Below are 15,832 nucleotides of genomic sequence, written 5' to 3'. Positions count from 1 at the left end.
GTAAAATATCCTGGCTGGCTTTTACCAGGGATGCGAGCGGGTATTATAACATGCATGCAATTGGCAATGATGGCGGCTGGCCCTGGGATTGCTAGTCCTTTTTTTGTATTCGTTTTCATTCTGTCTTTCGTTGTTTTTTCTTTCTTTCGTATACCTTTTTCCGAATCGTTCTTCTTTTGTTCGTCGTTTAGTTTGTTCTTTAATTCATTTGTTCATTGTTTCATTCTTGATTTCGTGCGATATTTTTTCATTCCCTTTCCCATTTTGTTTGTTTGTTCTGTATTCAAAATGTAGTATACGTTAATGTTATAAAAATTCGGACTATAGAACCTTTTTACCAATTCGGACTAAAGAACACGGTATCCGTTTCGGACTATAGAACCGTTTTGCAATTTCGGACTATAGGACCCTTTTTTAAATTCGGACTATAGATCTTATTTTCATATTCGGACTATAGAACCCTTTTTAAAATTCGGACTATAGAGCCTATTTTCATATTCGGACTAGAGAACCGTTTTTAAAATTCGGATTAAAGATCCTCTTTTAATATTCGGATTAGGGAACCTTTTTTTAAATTCGGACTATACAACCTTCGAAATAAAGAAGCGTCGGAATAAAGAACCTTCGTAATAAAGAACCGTCGGATTAAAGAACCTTCGGACTAAAGAACCGTCGGAATAAAGAACCTTCGGACTATAGAGCTTCCACCGCGCATTAAAGTGGTATTGATTCCCGGTAATAATTTATCCGCGGATTTGTAATAAGATGTGAGGATTCGGCCATGTTATTTGGCATTTATTCTTCATACGTAGATTTCCGTTTCTGATTGGCTATAGAAGTGGGGCAAAATGACAGAGAATTTATTAAAAGAGATTGACCTCAAATCAACGTAGTGCTCAGTTGTTTCCTTTTAATCGTGTTTTTGAGGTATGCGTCAATTGAATAATTATCACCATTGTTTTAGAACAGGTAGGATATCAAAACAGATTGCATTATAGAATAGGTAGTATACACAGTTACACATTACATAATTTTCAATTCTAGAACTTTACATTAACAACAGCTATCGCACTAATATACACATAAATTATAATATTATTGTTTTAGCTATAAGCTTAGATCTTCTATCTTTATCAAATTTCACATCTTTTTCTGTGGTAATATTTATTCTATAAACTGTATATTTGTGTGAAAATTGAGGGCGCTATTTACGTATATTTTAAATTTAATTTAGCACAATAATATGGGTTATTCCTTTCTTTTCATGATAAAAAGTAGTTTGAAAATTTCCTTGCTATATGTTAGTATACAAATATTAACTGTCTATGAGTGTGATGGTCGAAATATAATCACGAGGTGAAAGATGGATTGTTCCATTCCACGAGCCGGAACGGCGAGTAGAATGGAACAATACATCTTTCACCGAGTGATTATATTTTGACCATTACACGAATTTATGACAGTTAATATTTGTTTTATATCACTCATACATAAATTCTATTACTAAAATACTATTTAAGGTAGGAAATACATTTTTTCATCAACATAACACCACGTTTTGCCGTGATATATTTCACATTTTGGGATCCACCCCATAACTAAATCGGCGAGTCTAAGAGTCAGCGCACGGCTTGGCGCAGGCGCACTACGGCAGGCACTATGATGGTAAAGACTATCACACAGAGAGGCTGATAGTAAAAATGATAAATGGTAATCAACCAATGAACTGTCTAGAATTTATGTATGGGTGATATAATCATTTTTATGATGCTTTAATGACATTATACAAGTGTGTACCTCTTAAGATACAAACAAGATATAAATAGCGCCATCAGTGTTTAACTTTGCTTTAAAATGAATACAGATCTACATGCCATCAAACAACCGTGTATAAGGATAAAACTTTCAAGCGTCAGCAAAAGGAGTAGATATCCTTTCTCGTGTGATTTCAAAATCAGTTGACAAAATACCTATTACTGACAATTTCTACCACGAATAATTCAGTATTATAATTATTGTTTTTCACAACAGAAACAGTATCAGAAACTCTTAACATCAGACTTGTTGACGGCCCGAATGAATCTTCCGGAAGAGTGGAGGTGTTTTATCAGGTAAGTTATTTGCATACCATTATCTTCTTGTAGCTTTTATTTGTAATACCATATTGAACGTTTTCTCTTTGGAGCCAGTGCAGATTGAGGCAATTTGTATCATAAATCGTTCATTTACAACAGTGTGTGATCAAGAATACTAACGCAGTCTTCAACAGCGTAAGGGTATTTGGAGCACCATTCTTGTCACATACCATTTACTTTGCTATATTATGTTTTCTATCATCATAACATTTGAACTTCTCATCATCTTTCATAACATTGTTCGTAAAGTCATAAATTTTATATCTTGTTGAATCATCCGAATTATTGTTTCGAACATAAATTTGTTTTTCAATGAAATGTAATTTATAATAACTTAATATTAATAATTCCAATTTGCGTCAGGACTACATTTGCACCCATTTATATCACAAGTATTATTTACATGCTTCCTATAATTATGTCCATATTTAGGGCGAATGGGGTTCTGTTTGTGACGATCTTTGGGACATATACGACGCCCACGTTGCATGTCGACAGCTTGGATATGGCGAGGCCTTAGACGCACACATGGGAGGGGTATATCCTGCAGGAGAAGGGAATATATTATTAGAGAACCTACAATGTCATGGCTTTGAGAACTCACTGGAAACGTGCGTCCACTCACAATGGCGTACTCATGACTGCGATCATACTGAGGATGCGGGAGTCACATGCAGAGATTCCGAACCCCCTACAGAAGGTAAGACATTCTGCTGTCACTACCGGTCAGAATGTACAAACATCAGCAATTCGTATACGGCGATTATCCTGGTGAAGGTGTGCTAGTACTACATGAAGGGTGAAACTGACGCCTGTACATGGTGTCACTAGTCCCGTAGTCCGACAAGTAGGAACTGTTTGCTTAGTTTCCTGTACCATCTATTTAGACTCTGAACCACAAAAGTCCACTAACCGCGCCGCTCGAAAAAAAAAGTTTGATATCAATTTCAAATCCGTGAGTTGAAGTTGTAACTCTGCTCAGAGTAATGCCACTATTGTAGGACTTTTTTTTGGGCGTCGCGGTTAGTAGACTTTCGTGGTTAAACTTTCTTGAGCGATCAGAGCCTTAGTAGATGATCTGGTAACTATATAAGAAAAAACAGGCCCTACTCGTCAGACTAGATGTCACAACAACTATACATTCAATAACCAGGGGTGTGAGAGGCCACAGACCAAAAACGAGGAAAATCACTAAAAACAGCGTAAAACCAGGGTAAAAACGCCAAATATGGGCTGAAAATAAAAGAAAAACGCCTAAATTTTGGCAAGAAAAAAAGAGGAAATCAGCTGAAAAGAGGAACTCTCACATCCCTGAATAACACGGTGGTTTGTTACTAGTGTAGTTATACCTATTCTCGATTCACTAGAAAGAAAAAATAAAGTGGCCTCCTTATTAACCCTTGTTTAATTAAAGTGAAAGAGTAGTATTTCAGACATTTACATTTACATGTATACCGTGTTTGAGCACTGTCTGATACTCTGTTATTAATTCTACAGGCGATGTACGACTGGTAGATGGCATGACTCGTAATGAAGGCAGAGTAGAGATATATTATAAGGCTCAATGGGGATCTGTATGTGACGATAGCTGGGATATATATGATGCGAATGTCGTCTGCAAACAACTGGGTTACGAGTCGGCTGTACTCGCTAGGTATGATCCTTGCATAATAATCTACGCCTGAAAAACAAAACAAAATACAAACCAATAAGAAGGATAAAATAACAGGCCCATGCAAACAAAGAAACCATAATTGAGAATGTCAATGACGAACAAGAGTTAGATGTTTGAACGTGGACGCGATACGTGAACATGTGACGTCAAATTGAGGTAACTCAAGAGTCCCGATTGGTTGCAGTAGCTGTAGTGATATTAAATTGACGTAGCGCGTTCACGTGCTGCGTCCCCGCTCGTAAATCTAATCATGTCTATATAACTACGCAGTGTATAACCTACGTAAGAGTCAAAAGCTATCACTATCTTTACGAGGTGCAATTTCTACAACTTTGTATCAATAATAATTCTGATAAAATTAATTTGCTACAATATACAATAATTAATTTGCTACAATAATTCACCCCATTAGAATTCAAAGCTTTTATGGGCGAGCACCAGAGGAACAGATTATTTGGCTAGATGAGATCTACTGCACGGGTAGCGAGAATAATCTACTGGATTGCGTAGGTAGTCCATGGGGGAGTCATGATTGCACACACTCTGAGGACGCTGGAGTCGTTTGCCGTCTGACAACGTCAACCATAAATAACACAGGTAATTATTTTGAAAGGTAAGAAGAATGACTTGTGTTACTTGAGCTGAGCTGTTCTTTGAATTGCATCAGTTAAACTTCTTATTACAAACTGCAAAATAATACCCAAGAAAAATTGGGAAAACTATTCTTGGAATTTTAAAGCAATGTAAAATAAATGTAAGTTTACTTTGTTGATTTATTCTTAGATCCTTACCCAGTACGTTTAGTAGATGGAAGCAGACGAGAGGAAGGAAGAGTCGAAGTTTATCACAATGGTCAGTGGGGAACGGTTTGCGACTATGACTGGGATATAGGTTAGTATCTTTGCATTAATATAACCTTCCACCAGACTTTTCCTTATCCTGATGTGAGTACTTCCATTAGTACATAGAACAATATTTCAAATGCTTCACTGCGTTACCTTCCATACCTACCATCCCCACATTATATTACCCGTCAATAGCAAAACTGTGTACAGGTCTTGATCGCTCTCTATATATCGTTCGTGCATACAAAATATTACAATAATATGCCTATCGTCATAAATGCGACAAGACTTTAGAATATCTGCCACCAGCCCAGAAAGGAATATGGTTAAATTGATATTGGAGTTAGGGTTTAAGGTCATAATTAATGTTAGGTTAGGATAAAGATTATGATTAATGGTTTATGGTTAGATAAGAGACATTATTCGTATGGTTAGGCGTTGCGATCACTAGGCCTATTAGTTTCCCCCTTTATAAGCCCATGTTGTATTCACTACTCCGTCTCTATATAGCTTTTGATTAGTGATCCCATGTAGTACTAATACTAGTACTAAATCAACGATTTTTTGTCTCTACATTTCAGAGAATGCAAATGTAGTATGCCGCCAATTAGGGTACGACGGAGCCGTAGCAGTAAAGGGCAATGCATACTTTGGGGAAGGACATGGATACATTATGCTTGACAGGGTGAACTGTAGAGGCAACGAAACGGTATTGGCAGAATGCGTCACTTCAGAATGGTACGATCATAACTGCCATCACAACCAGGATGCTGGTGTCATCTGTGCCACAGAGCCGGGTAAGACAGGATGTATCCACCGAGAGCCGTATGGCAAATCACAATTCAGGTTTAACAGACTATAGAGACATATCGAAGAGAGGCCTTGTTTTCAGGAAATACGTGCGAATATTTATACTTTGCACCAAAGGGGTCCTGTAAAAGGCACGTTTTAAAAATACCTTCGGCCTTTCTGTTGGCCTCTATAACACTCAACATTACCCAATGAATTCATAAACTCTAACTACAAACGTCATCACATAATTCAGTTTATATCTGGTCATGCGACATAATATTTTAACAATGCTAATAAAATAGTTCAAGAATTCATCTGTCAAGACTCCATTTTACGAAAAGCCTTCTTGGTTATAAAACTGTCTTATCCGTTCAACAGGTGAACTAGCTCCAGTTCGACTGGCTGGAGGCGGTGGTCCATTCGAAGGTCGTCTTGAAACCTTTCACAATGGTGCTTGGTCTACTGTTTGTGACGATGAATTTGAGCATTCAGAAGCAAAAGTTGTGTGTGTACAACTAGGGTAAGATTCAATAATCTCAAAAGTTTCACAAAACAAAAAGGAATCCCTTATCCTCAAACACTCCTATATTATGCACCGTGGTGAATAAAAGTTTTCCTTTGAATATTATTCTTGCACTCTCCATGTTGAATAATTTTTCATTACATTTGTGAATGGTTCGTAGGTACAAAACAGGTATGGCAATGGTGGATGGACGCTTTGGAGAAGGCACTGGTCGAATAGCTCTGGATGACGTAAACTGTCGTGGCGATGAGACCTCCTTAGCAGCATGCAGGCATGGTGGTTGGTACGAGCATGACTGCTCACACTCAGAAGATGTAGGAATCATCTGTGACGTCACAACAGGAGATAAATGTACGTTTTCGGGGGAGTTTATAGCCAAATGGGTACAATCAAACCATTGTAAACAAGCAAATGCAAACAATACACCATTCTATTCAACAGCACTAAAACAATAAAAACAAAAGTCGACAGTCTAAATTGTAATGACATTGGGTGCTTTTGAAAAATTTATATGCAATTATTTAAATCATAATGATACGGTTAAATGACTGGGTGTGGTCTTCTAACGAAGAGTATTTCGGTAAACATTGCTTTACGATAGTAATACCGCCGTTGAAGACAATTTCACTTTTTTTTTTTTTTTTACAGCTTCTACATATGTACCTGTCCGACTTCGTGGAGGTAGGGGACCCAATGAAGGTAGAGTTGAAGTGTACCATGATGGTTCTTGGGGTAGCGTATGTGATGATAAATGGGACATAAATGATGCAACTGTTGTTTGTCACCAACTCGGCTTCGACTCCGCATCAGAGGCGGTAATTGGAGGAGTTCAGTTTGCCGGTGGTTTTGGACAAATACTTCTTGATGACTTGGAATGTACTGGTGCTGAATCGTCACTGGGATCATGCTCAAATGGTGGCTGGTATAATCATAATTGCGATCATTCTGAAGATGCGGGAGTGGTGTGTCTTGCAGCATATTCAGGTTAGTAGTTGCCAGATATTCCAATGTTGCATTGTGTCGTTTCTAGTGGTGTGTGCAGAATTTCATATAATGTCCCGCGACTTTTTATACTCACCTCACAAGTTTTGTTGTTTAAACATTACAGTTGGTACCAGTCAAGCTCCTTGGACTTATATGGCTCCAGTGCGACTAGTAGGTGGTGCCACACCCAATGAAGGCAGAGTGGAAGTGAATTACCACGGTGAATGGGGCAGTATATGTGACGATTCATGGGACATAGATGATGGACATGTAATATGTAGACAGCTTGGTTATAATGAAGCAGTTCATGTAAGAACTGATGCTTTCTATGGCCAGGGTACAGGACCCGTCCTTATGGATGATGTCCATTGTGATGGCTGGGAATCGTCGATATCATTATGTACATTCAATGGATGGTATGATAACGACTGTTTGCATAACGAGGATGCGGGCGTGATATGTAGCAACGGCGGATTTGCCGGTAAGAAAATCATCCACATGATGTGGATGCTTCAGATTGTAGTGAGAATATCATCCACATAATGTGCATGCTTTAGGTTGTAGTGAGAAAATCATCCACATAATGCGGTTGCTTCACATTGTAGTGAGAAAATCATCCATATAATGTATATACTTCTAACGGTAGCGCAGAACTATAATAATACGAATTCCCGGTTTCTTTAGCTCATGAATATTAATATAAGAAAAGCAAACAAAGATTAGGAGTCTACCCAATTAGAGTCACCTTTGATATGGTGTAAATGGAATACAAAAAAGAAACGGATGAATTTACTGGTAACGCAAATTGTTGAGGAATATGAGCGGGAAACCGATTTTTTAACTTGCAAAAATTGCAACTAATATGCATTGGTAGTTTAATAGCTTGTCAATTGTCTTTCTACAGGCTATGCACCGGTTCGACTCGTTGATGGTTCCCATCCTTACGAGGGTCGTGTTGAAATTTTTCACGACGGACAATGGGGAACAATATGTGACGATAGTTGGGACATCGGGGACGCAACTGTAGTTTGCAATCAGCTAGGTTATTTCTCGGCAGTCCGTGCTGTGGATGGTGGACAATTCGGCCAGGGAGCAGGAGAGATTATGTTAACTGATGTCAGTTGTTTCGGTTGGGAGCCATCTTTGCTTTCTTGTCCACATTCCCAATTATATCACCACAATTGTGAGCATAGTCAAGATGCAGGTGTCATTTGTTGGCATTTTAATGTGGGCCCAACACGTAAGTTTTATTGAATTTTCCTGCATCTTGTAATGCTAAATGACAATATTTGTGTAAAGGTGACAGCCGATTTGAAGAAGAAAAAGAAGAAGAAGAAGAAGAGATTATTATTATTCATTATTCTAAAGAAGAAAGAAGAAAACTAGGTGAAAAAGAAGCTGAAGCTAAAGGGGAAGAAGAACAAGAAGATGAAGAAGAAAGAAGAGAAGAAGATGATAATGAAGAAGAAGAGGAATTGGACAAAGACGACGTCGAGATTGACAGCTATGTTCACTGTATAACATACAATTTCAGATTCACCAAAGTATGTCTTAGGAACGAGCAGTACGCCATTACCAGTGCGACTGAGAGGTGGTCGTGTTCCTAGTGAGGGCCGAGTTGAGATATTATACAATGGAATATGGGGGACCGTATGTGATGATGGGTAAGCAAGGGGTGCTCCGTTGGCAAGTCAAGAAAAATAAACCACATTAATGGTGTTAAAATAAACAGTATGAAATGCAAGCAGCTAATATTTAATGCAACAATATATCTGAGAAATGGCATTTGTTTGGTCCATTTTGTAATACATGATACGGTTACACTGTTAGCATTGTTAATGACAATTTTCAGACTCGATGTGGTAAAGCAAGCGTAGTATTTTGGTGCATTTTGTGAGGTAATGTGCGATTTATGGTAAAACTGTCTTAGCATTGAAAATAGCATGTTGGAAAGTTTGTTTTGCATTGCAATGCGCGATATGGTCAAACTGTCATTGACAATTTATTGACAATTAAACTAGCATAAGTTAGTGATAGCAGGCCTTATTCAAAATTAGTGATAACGAACCTTATTTAAAATGAGTGATAGCGAGCCTTATTTAAAATTAGTGATATCGTACCTTAGAACTATCGAACCTTATTCTGAATTAGTGATATCGAACCTTAGAAGTAGCAGACCTTTTTTATGTATAGCGAACCCTTTTGTCTATTAGAGATAGCGGGATTCTCATCTCCATAGACTTTACACATAAGTGATAGCGAACCTTAGAGATAGCGAACCTTAGAGATAGCGGTCCTTAGAGATAGATCCATTAATAACCCAATTCCCCCAAATGTCACTTACGACGTTCTTGCACTATCCCGATGGACTGTCATAGCAATGACGGTAGTGTTTTGAAGCTCAGCGAAAAAATGCGTCATATAGTAAAACATTGACAATTTTAGTTTTTAAATTTTGGCTTGCGAGGCAACGCGTAATGAGAGGCAACTCTGAATATGGTAAATTTGTCTTCATCATTGACAATCTATTTTTAAAGTTCATTTTGCGAGATTTAAACCTGTCATAACATTGATAACATTATTATAGACGTTCGTTTTGTAAGGCAATACGCGAAACTGATTTAGCACTGCCCGCAGCATATTGTCTCATGATTTTACATCGGCAATGTTGACAGATTCATATTAAGGTAATGCGTGATAATGGTGAAATGTCTTAGAAATAGCCATTTTTGTGAATAGTAGAGCATTGTCTGTATATCGTTAATAAATCTCAGAGCTGATAGTAAAAGAAGTTGTTGTTATTATTGATATTCATACTTTTTATTTACATAATTCGGAATACAAATTCACATTTTAATAATTATATTGATAACTGTATTATATATTTTGTGGCACATATGTGTTATTACACACAAAGTAAAGCAAGTCACAATAGCACATTTGTCTTTCCTCCACACACAGATGGGACTTGCCAGACGCAGAGGTATTATGTCACCAATTAGGGTACCCAGGTGCAAAAGAACCAAAGCTTGCTGCGTATTACGGCAGGGGTACTGGACCAATCCTTGTCAGTCAAGTAGGATGTCTGGGTTACGAAGAAGAGCTAGATCAGTGTCAACATTCTGAGTGGTATTACCAGTATTGTACTCACTTCGAAGACGCTGGTGTAGCTTGTCAAACTTCATCAGAGAAAGGTATGTAAAGTTATTTGCCGATTCTTGATTAAATTTTTGTTCGGTAGGGTGGCCTATAGCGGTACAGGCTCTGATTGCGGTTTCGAACCCCGGAGGTGGTGCTATCAGTGGCGTAGCCAGTGGGGAGGGGGTGGTCGGGCTCGTCATGGCCGTCGGTTCATGTAAGGCCGTCGGTAGACTGAAGGCGTTGGCGTTTCAAATGCAAAATTTGGGTCAACAAATCACAACTTCCGTCGGCAAAAAATATTTCCGTCGGTACATTTACAAGTTGTGCCCCCTCGGTTCCCAAATCCTGGCTACGCCACTGGGTGCTATCGTATGTTGCCCTTAGATAAGGCTAACACCTATATTGTCTCCCTCCACCCAGATGTTTAAATTCATACTAGCTTATGCTGGGAATGTAAAAAAAAGGAGTGGCGGACCCCACAGCAACATTATTTGTTGTCAGGCCCCAATTCGCTTCGAAAAAGAGACAAACATACATGCACGAAAGTTAACCATTACCCTACTAACTCCCTTTGATACATCATTTTCTTTTGCACCAAAGTTTTTCACATTCACATAATTTGATACTCTTATCAATGTAATGTGCTTTAATAATGTCCAAGTGGAATAATTTCGTTGTTTTATCTCTTTTAAGATCCTCTAAGTGCAGTACGTCTAGTGGATGGATCAGGACTCCATGAAGGTCGAGTGGAAGTATTTGACGAACGAACTAATCAATGGGGGTCAATATGTGACGATGGATGGGGCCTGGATGATGCACAAGTCACTTGTCGGCAATTGGGATTTAATTCAGCAGTCGAAGCAACGACAAACGCTTTCTTTGGTCAAGGAGATGGCCCGATTGTGTTTTCTAGTTTCGAATGTTGGGGATACGAAGCTACTCTTGCAGATTGTGATCATTCGGGATGGCAGGAGCAAATAAGCTGTGACCATGGAGAGGATGCTGGCGTTATTTGCAGCCACGAGTATGGTAATTTTAAATTTGTTTTACATAAAAAGAAAGGTATTTTTAGGAACCCCACGGTTGTTTGATGGCTTGTAGAATTTTAAAGCAAAGATGAACACAGATGGCGCTAATAATCTTTAATCTTGTTTGTATCTTTACAAGTGGTAGATTAAACTTACAATATATGTGAATAGCGCGTTTTATAGCGCCCTCAATTTTCACACAAATATGAAATTTATAGAATAAAAATTAACACAAAAAGGTAGAAAAAGATGAAAAATTGGATAAAGAAAGAATATATTAAAAATATATGTGTTTATTAGTATGATAGCTGTTGGTATTTTCCAGTTCTAGAAATGAAAATTATATAATGTTCTATTCTTAAGGAATCTGTGATGCAGCTTTCGATGAATGAAGTCCTTACTTTCTCCTGTGTAAGGATACGACCAGCGAGTCCATTGACGTTGCTTGAGCTATGAGTACGAATCGGTGACAAGACACCTGACAGTAAAATATCTAAACAATAAATAATAATACAAGTTTATGGAATTCAATCTCAACATTCAAACGCTATTGTTTGATATTACTTTTTAAGGTGAATACAATGGACGCCTTCGCCTAACAAATGGCGCGACAGTTTATGAAGGCAGAGTTGAGGTGTACTTCAATGGTCAATGGGGAACTATATGTGACGATAGCTGGGATATCAATGCTGCTAATGTCGTCTGCAAACAACTTGGGTTAGTAACAGAAAACAATCAATAATGCGGGTTTCATACTTTCCTGCCGCTTGCCGCTTTGCCGTTCTGAAGATGATTTTGCTTCACTGCGCAGTCGCACCAGAAACGCTAGCGGTCAGCGGAAAGCCGATATATCAATCACACCACCGCTTTGTCGCGGCGGTAGCACCTCTGTGAGTTGAATTCAAGTCAACTAGGAGCGGTGCCGCTCTGACGTATGAGAACAAAATACGATTTTGGAGCGGTGCTGAGTAGCAAGAGTGGCTTTCAGAGTCATACCTAGGGTCATACCGCTGCCGCTGCAAGCGGCATGATGAAGCGTCACGCCGCTCAGCGACAAGCGCCAGAAAGTATGAACCCAGTATTAGAAACAGATGTAGATACATGTATCTATTTAATTCTATTACCGTCAAGTGTCAATGCTAAGCTCCATAATCTGATATTCCACATGATATTAAATCAATCCGATAACAAAACTAATTCCAGACGAAATCACATTGTGTACATGAATATTTAACGGAAACGTTAGACTAAGGGAACGTTCATAAATACTTTGGTAGGGGGGGCTGGAAAATTTTGATTTCGGTATGTCAAAACTTTTTGACCCCCCTCTGTCTGTATGTTAAACTTTTAGAACCCCCCTCTTTATGGACTGAAAACTTTTTGACCCCCTGTTGTATACACCCAAACTTTTTACCCCCCCACACACACACACACACCCATCCGCACACATAATGAAGGTATACTTAAAATACTCCGCTCTTGTTTCCACTGTAGGTAATGCTTTATTTTACTAGTAGGCCTATTATGGATTAAACTTATGCAGTTTCAACCTTGTTACAAATTCAAACAAATAGATCTGCAATACACTTATCATTTATCAGTGTCACTCTTAAAGGCCTTTTGTTTATAATAGGCCTAAATTGTCCATAAGTTCAGGACATCATTAAATAAATTGCTTTCAAATAAGGTCACAAAAGTTATTGCATGGATGTATCAGGGGCGTAGCCAGCTTTCTTGAGGGGGGGGGGCAAATAAATTTTTTGGCACAGACGAAAAACAATTGCAGTAATGCAGTTGCTTTACATACATATACCAGAGCTTCCAAAAAATGTGTGACTGGATGTGGGCGCGTAGCGCGACAAATGTTTGTATTTTACACTATTTACGCCCATGATCGGGATGAAAAGGGCTTTATTGGGAGAATGTGCGCGCGTAGCGTGCAAAAATTTTGTATTTTACTTTTTTAACCCCCCCCTTTAGTGGTGTCAAAACTTTCTTGACCCCCCTTTTGCCATGTCAAAACTTTCTTGACCCCCCTTTTGGAAGGTCAAAACTTTTTGACCCCCCCTACAAATTTTCCAGCCCCCCACCAAGGTATTTATGAACGTTCCCTAACATAAGCACAGCAAGATGATTGAAATGTAAGACTAAAACATCAGCACCGCAAAATCACAAAATTGGGAAAAAATATGACAATTGATCCAACCACAAAGGGTAGTTATATTTGTATTTTCGTTAATCTGCAATAGTTGTGTTCAAAAATTGCATACACCCCCTATGGGAGGCAGCCCCGGGACATAGCCTTAATCTTCCACACAGGGTATGTGAATTCCAAACGGGATTACCTGACTGTGTTGGAGATCATGGATCATGTCTTTCATAGGGGTGAACGGATTTCAGCTGGAATAGCCCAATTTATTTCGATCAGCAGGTTTTCAACCATGAAGATATTATGTTAGATGATTTCGTAACATACCAATACAAATCATTTCATTACAGTCAACAATACATTATACAATGCTACAGATAGTAATCAGTGTGTATTACATTACAGATATGGTGCTGCATTAGAGGCCAAGAGTGGTGCCTACTATGGTCAAGGAACTGGTCCGATTCTATTGGATGATTATTTTTGCTATGGCACGGAATTAGAATTAGCTGGTTGTAATCACCCTGAATGGGGGACCAATGACTGTAGCCATGCGGAAGACATAGGGGTAATCTGCTCATTGGCAAGACAAAACATTGGTTATGATGACGGTAAGGGTCACCAGAGTCTATGGGCCCGTTTCACAAAGCCTTACCATCGATCTTATGAGGTTTTGATTGTGAGGAATCAAGTCTTGTGGAATGGGCCATGACCTTAAGTGTTAATTGCAGTAATTTTAATCACAAATAGGACCGAGTAGCAAGACGTTCTTAGCAGTCGATCACTTCGCGCATGCTGCATGCTAACCGCACCTTTTCTCTATGTTTTCAATTTGGCGCTTGGTTTTTGTAACTCGACTATTTGTAGGATTTTCATACTTTCTGTCACGGATATCATCAGATGTTATTACATTCAGCACTGTTTAACTGTTTAAATTATATCAACAAAAAATATCAACAAAACAGCAAAATCTGATTATGCTCGCTGCATGGTACATTTGGACAAGACAGAGACACGTCATAAATTATTTTCCTCGTATTTCGAAAGTACCATAGTTTGAGAATCCCTCAACCCTGACTGTCCCAACTGCCCCCTACCCACATTTTCCTGGTATCATTGGTTTGCATTTGCAAAACGATGACAGTATTTATGTTAGAATACAATAACATCTTTTGTTTTCTCCTGCAGGTGTTTCAGACAGTTCTTTGGTGGGAATTTCAATCGCTGCCATATTTGGTTTTGTCGCTGTTGTAGCTATTATTTCTTACTTCACTCATCTCAGAAAAGCCGTACGTGCCACAGAGTCTGCTCATAAAATGGTGCCTATATCATGCGATGACAATCTTGAATCTGGATATAGTCAAAGTACAAAACAGGATTCGAGTCCGAATCATGTGACAGTCTACACAGTCGTACCTCCAGGTCACGAACCACCTTACCCTCTGCAATCAGGAACACGATATATTTTTCATAACCACCCACCTCCAGCGTACCAGTCGTCTGATGACGTCAGTCATGCGCAATGTCATCATCCCCACCAGATAAATCCATGTGAAACAAAACTTGATGAACACACTCTTGGAGAGGAGTACGCGTCATTGGTGCCTTTGCAACCACCGTCTTATATTCCATCAAATGCACATTGTCAAGGTGATAGTACTAATGAGTGAAAACCTCTAGAACAGGAGGAAGAGGTTGTTTTTAAAACTAGCAGTAGAGGAAGATGCAATGTAAATGCATTGAGTTGAGTTGCTTCAGCGATGAATACCACGGAACACGGGTCCTGACACTTAGCCGTTGGTACCTTAATTAAGTGGCAACTTGGTTGAAAATGAAGAATAATGCTATCGCTCCGGACGATATCGTCATTTGCAGACATGGGCATCATCAACATGGTCAAAACCAAATTCAAGTGCTTCAGAAAATTGATGATATTTGTTGTGGGGGTTTGTGACCCAGTATTAACATGGTTAAAATATAGCCTTCGACTATGTAGACCGTTCCTATAATTGTCACCTTCCTACCGTTGATGTAGTAACATTAATATTACATTGATATCATTATGTTCACCCCATCAACGGCAGGAAGGTGCCAATTATAGGAATGGTCGATAATAACTTATAGCGCTTATATAGCGCCATTACAATAACATGTTTACCGTAGGTAAGAGCGACCGATCTTGTTGCGCCCATTATTTTGGTGCCCAAATAAGTATAGTTGTGATTGTTCCCTAGGAGTCAAATTACCGGGTTTATACCTAACATTGTTTCCCGAGAATGACAAGATGGTGTCGGGGAAATTAAATTTCGGTTAGAGATACTTCTGGAAACTGAAATAATGGAACAAAAGAAAATGGTGTAGGCTACTTTGAAATGTCAAGTTTACCGAACAGCCTTTATCGTGTTTATTTCCATACATATCTAATTAGGCCTTAGTTGTTTACGGTCTATATACTATAGAACAAGCGTGTGAATTTCTGATGTTGGCGAATAACATTTGCCGCAACAAGTGTGTGTCACATCGTCTTAGGGCCAATGACGTTGTATAACACTTTTGGTAT

The 15,832-nt window shown here is 38.8% G+C and overlaps 1 protein-coding gene across 1 annotated transcript in view; it reads left to right on the top strand.

Moving 5' to 3' along the window:
- LOC140138079 (scavenger receptor cysteine-rich domain-containing protein DMBT1-like) overlaps positions 1–15,192 on the top strand; it is a 178,895-nt gene extending 163,703 nt beyond the window's left edge. Inside the window, exons 4-20 of the mRNA XM_072159951.1 lie at positions 2,032–2,111; positions 2,568–2,835; positions 3,633–3,789; positions 4,223–4,407; positions 4,594–4,701; positions 5,237–5,452; positions 5,826–5,967; positions 6,131–6,321; positions 6,619–6,954; positions 7,079–7,435; positions 7,859–8,194; positions 8,489–8,618; positions 9,916–10,148; positions 10,789–11,124; positions 11,696–11,840; positions 13,678–13,883; positions 14,461–15,192. Coding sequence (XP_072016052.1) covers positions 2,032–2,111; positions 2,568–2,835; positions 3,633–3,789; positions 4,223–4,407; positions 4,594–4,701; positions 5,237–5,452; positions 5,826–5,967; positions 6,131–6,321; positions 6,619–6,954; positions 7,079–7,435; positions 7,859–8,194; positions 8,489–8,618; positions 9,916–10,148; positions 10,789–11,124; positions 11,696–11,840; positions 13,678–13,883; positions 14,461–14,942 — 3,908 coding nt within the window. The 3' untranslated portion in view covers positions 14,943–15,192. The remainder of the gene's footprint in view (positions 1–2,031; positions 2,112–2,567; positions 2,836–3,632; positions 3,790–4,222; positions 4,408–4,593; positions 4,702–5,236; positions 5,453–5,825; positions 5,968–6,130; positions 6,322–6,618; positions 6,955–7,078; positions 7,436–7,858; positions 8,195–8,488; positions 8,619–9,915; positions 10,149–10,788; positions 11,125–11,695; positions 11,841–13,677; positions 13,884–14,460) is intronic.
- Positions 15,193–15,832: the final 640 nt, after the last annotated feature.

This window comes from Amphiura filiformis, chromosome 17 (assembly GCF_039555335.1).
Source record: "Amphiura filiformis chromosome 17, Afil_fr2py, whole genome shotgun sequence".
NCBI lineage: Eukaryota > Metazoa > Echinodermata > Ophiuroidea > Amphilepidida > Amphiuridae > Amphiura > Amphiura filiformis.
The sequence above is the reverse complement of the archived record's forward strand: the minus strand, read 5'-3'. Positions and strand labels throughout refer to the sequence as shown.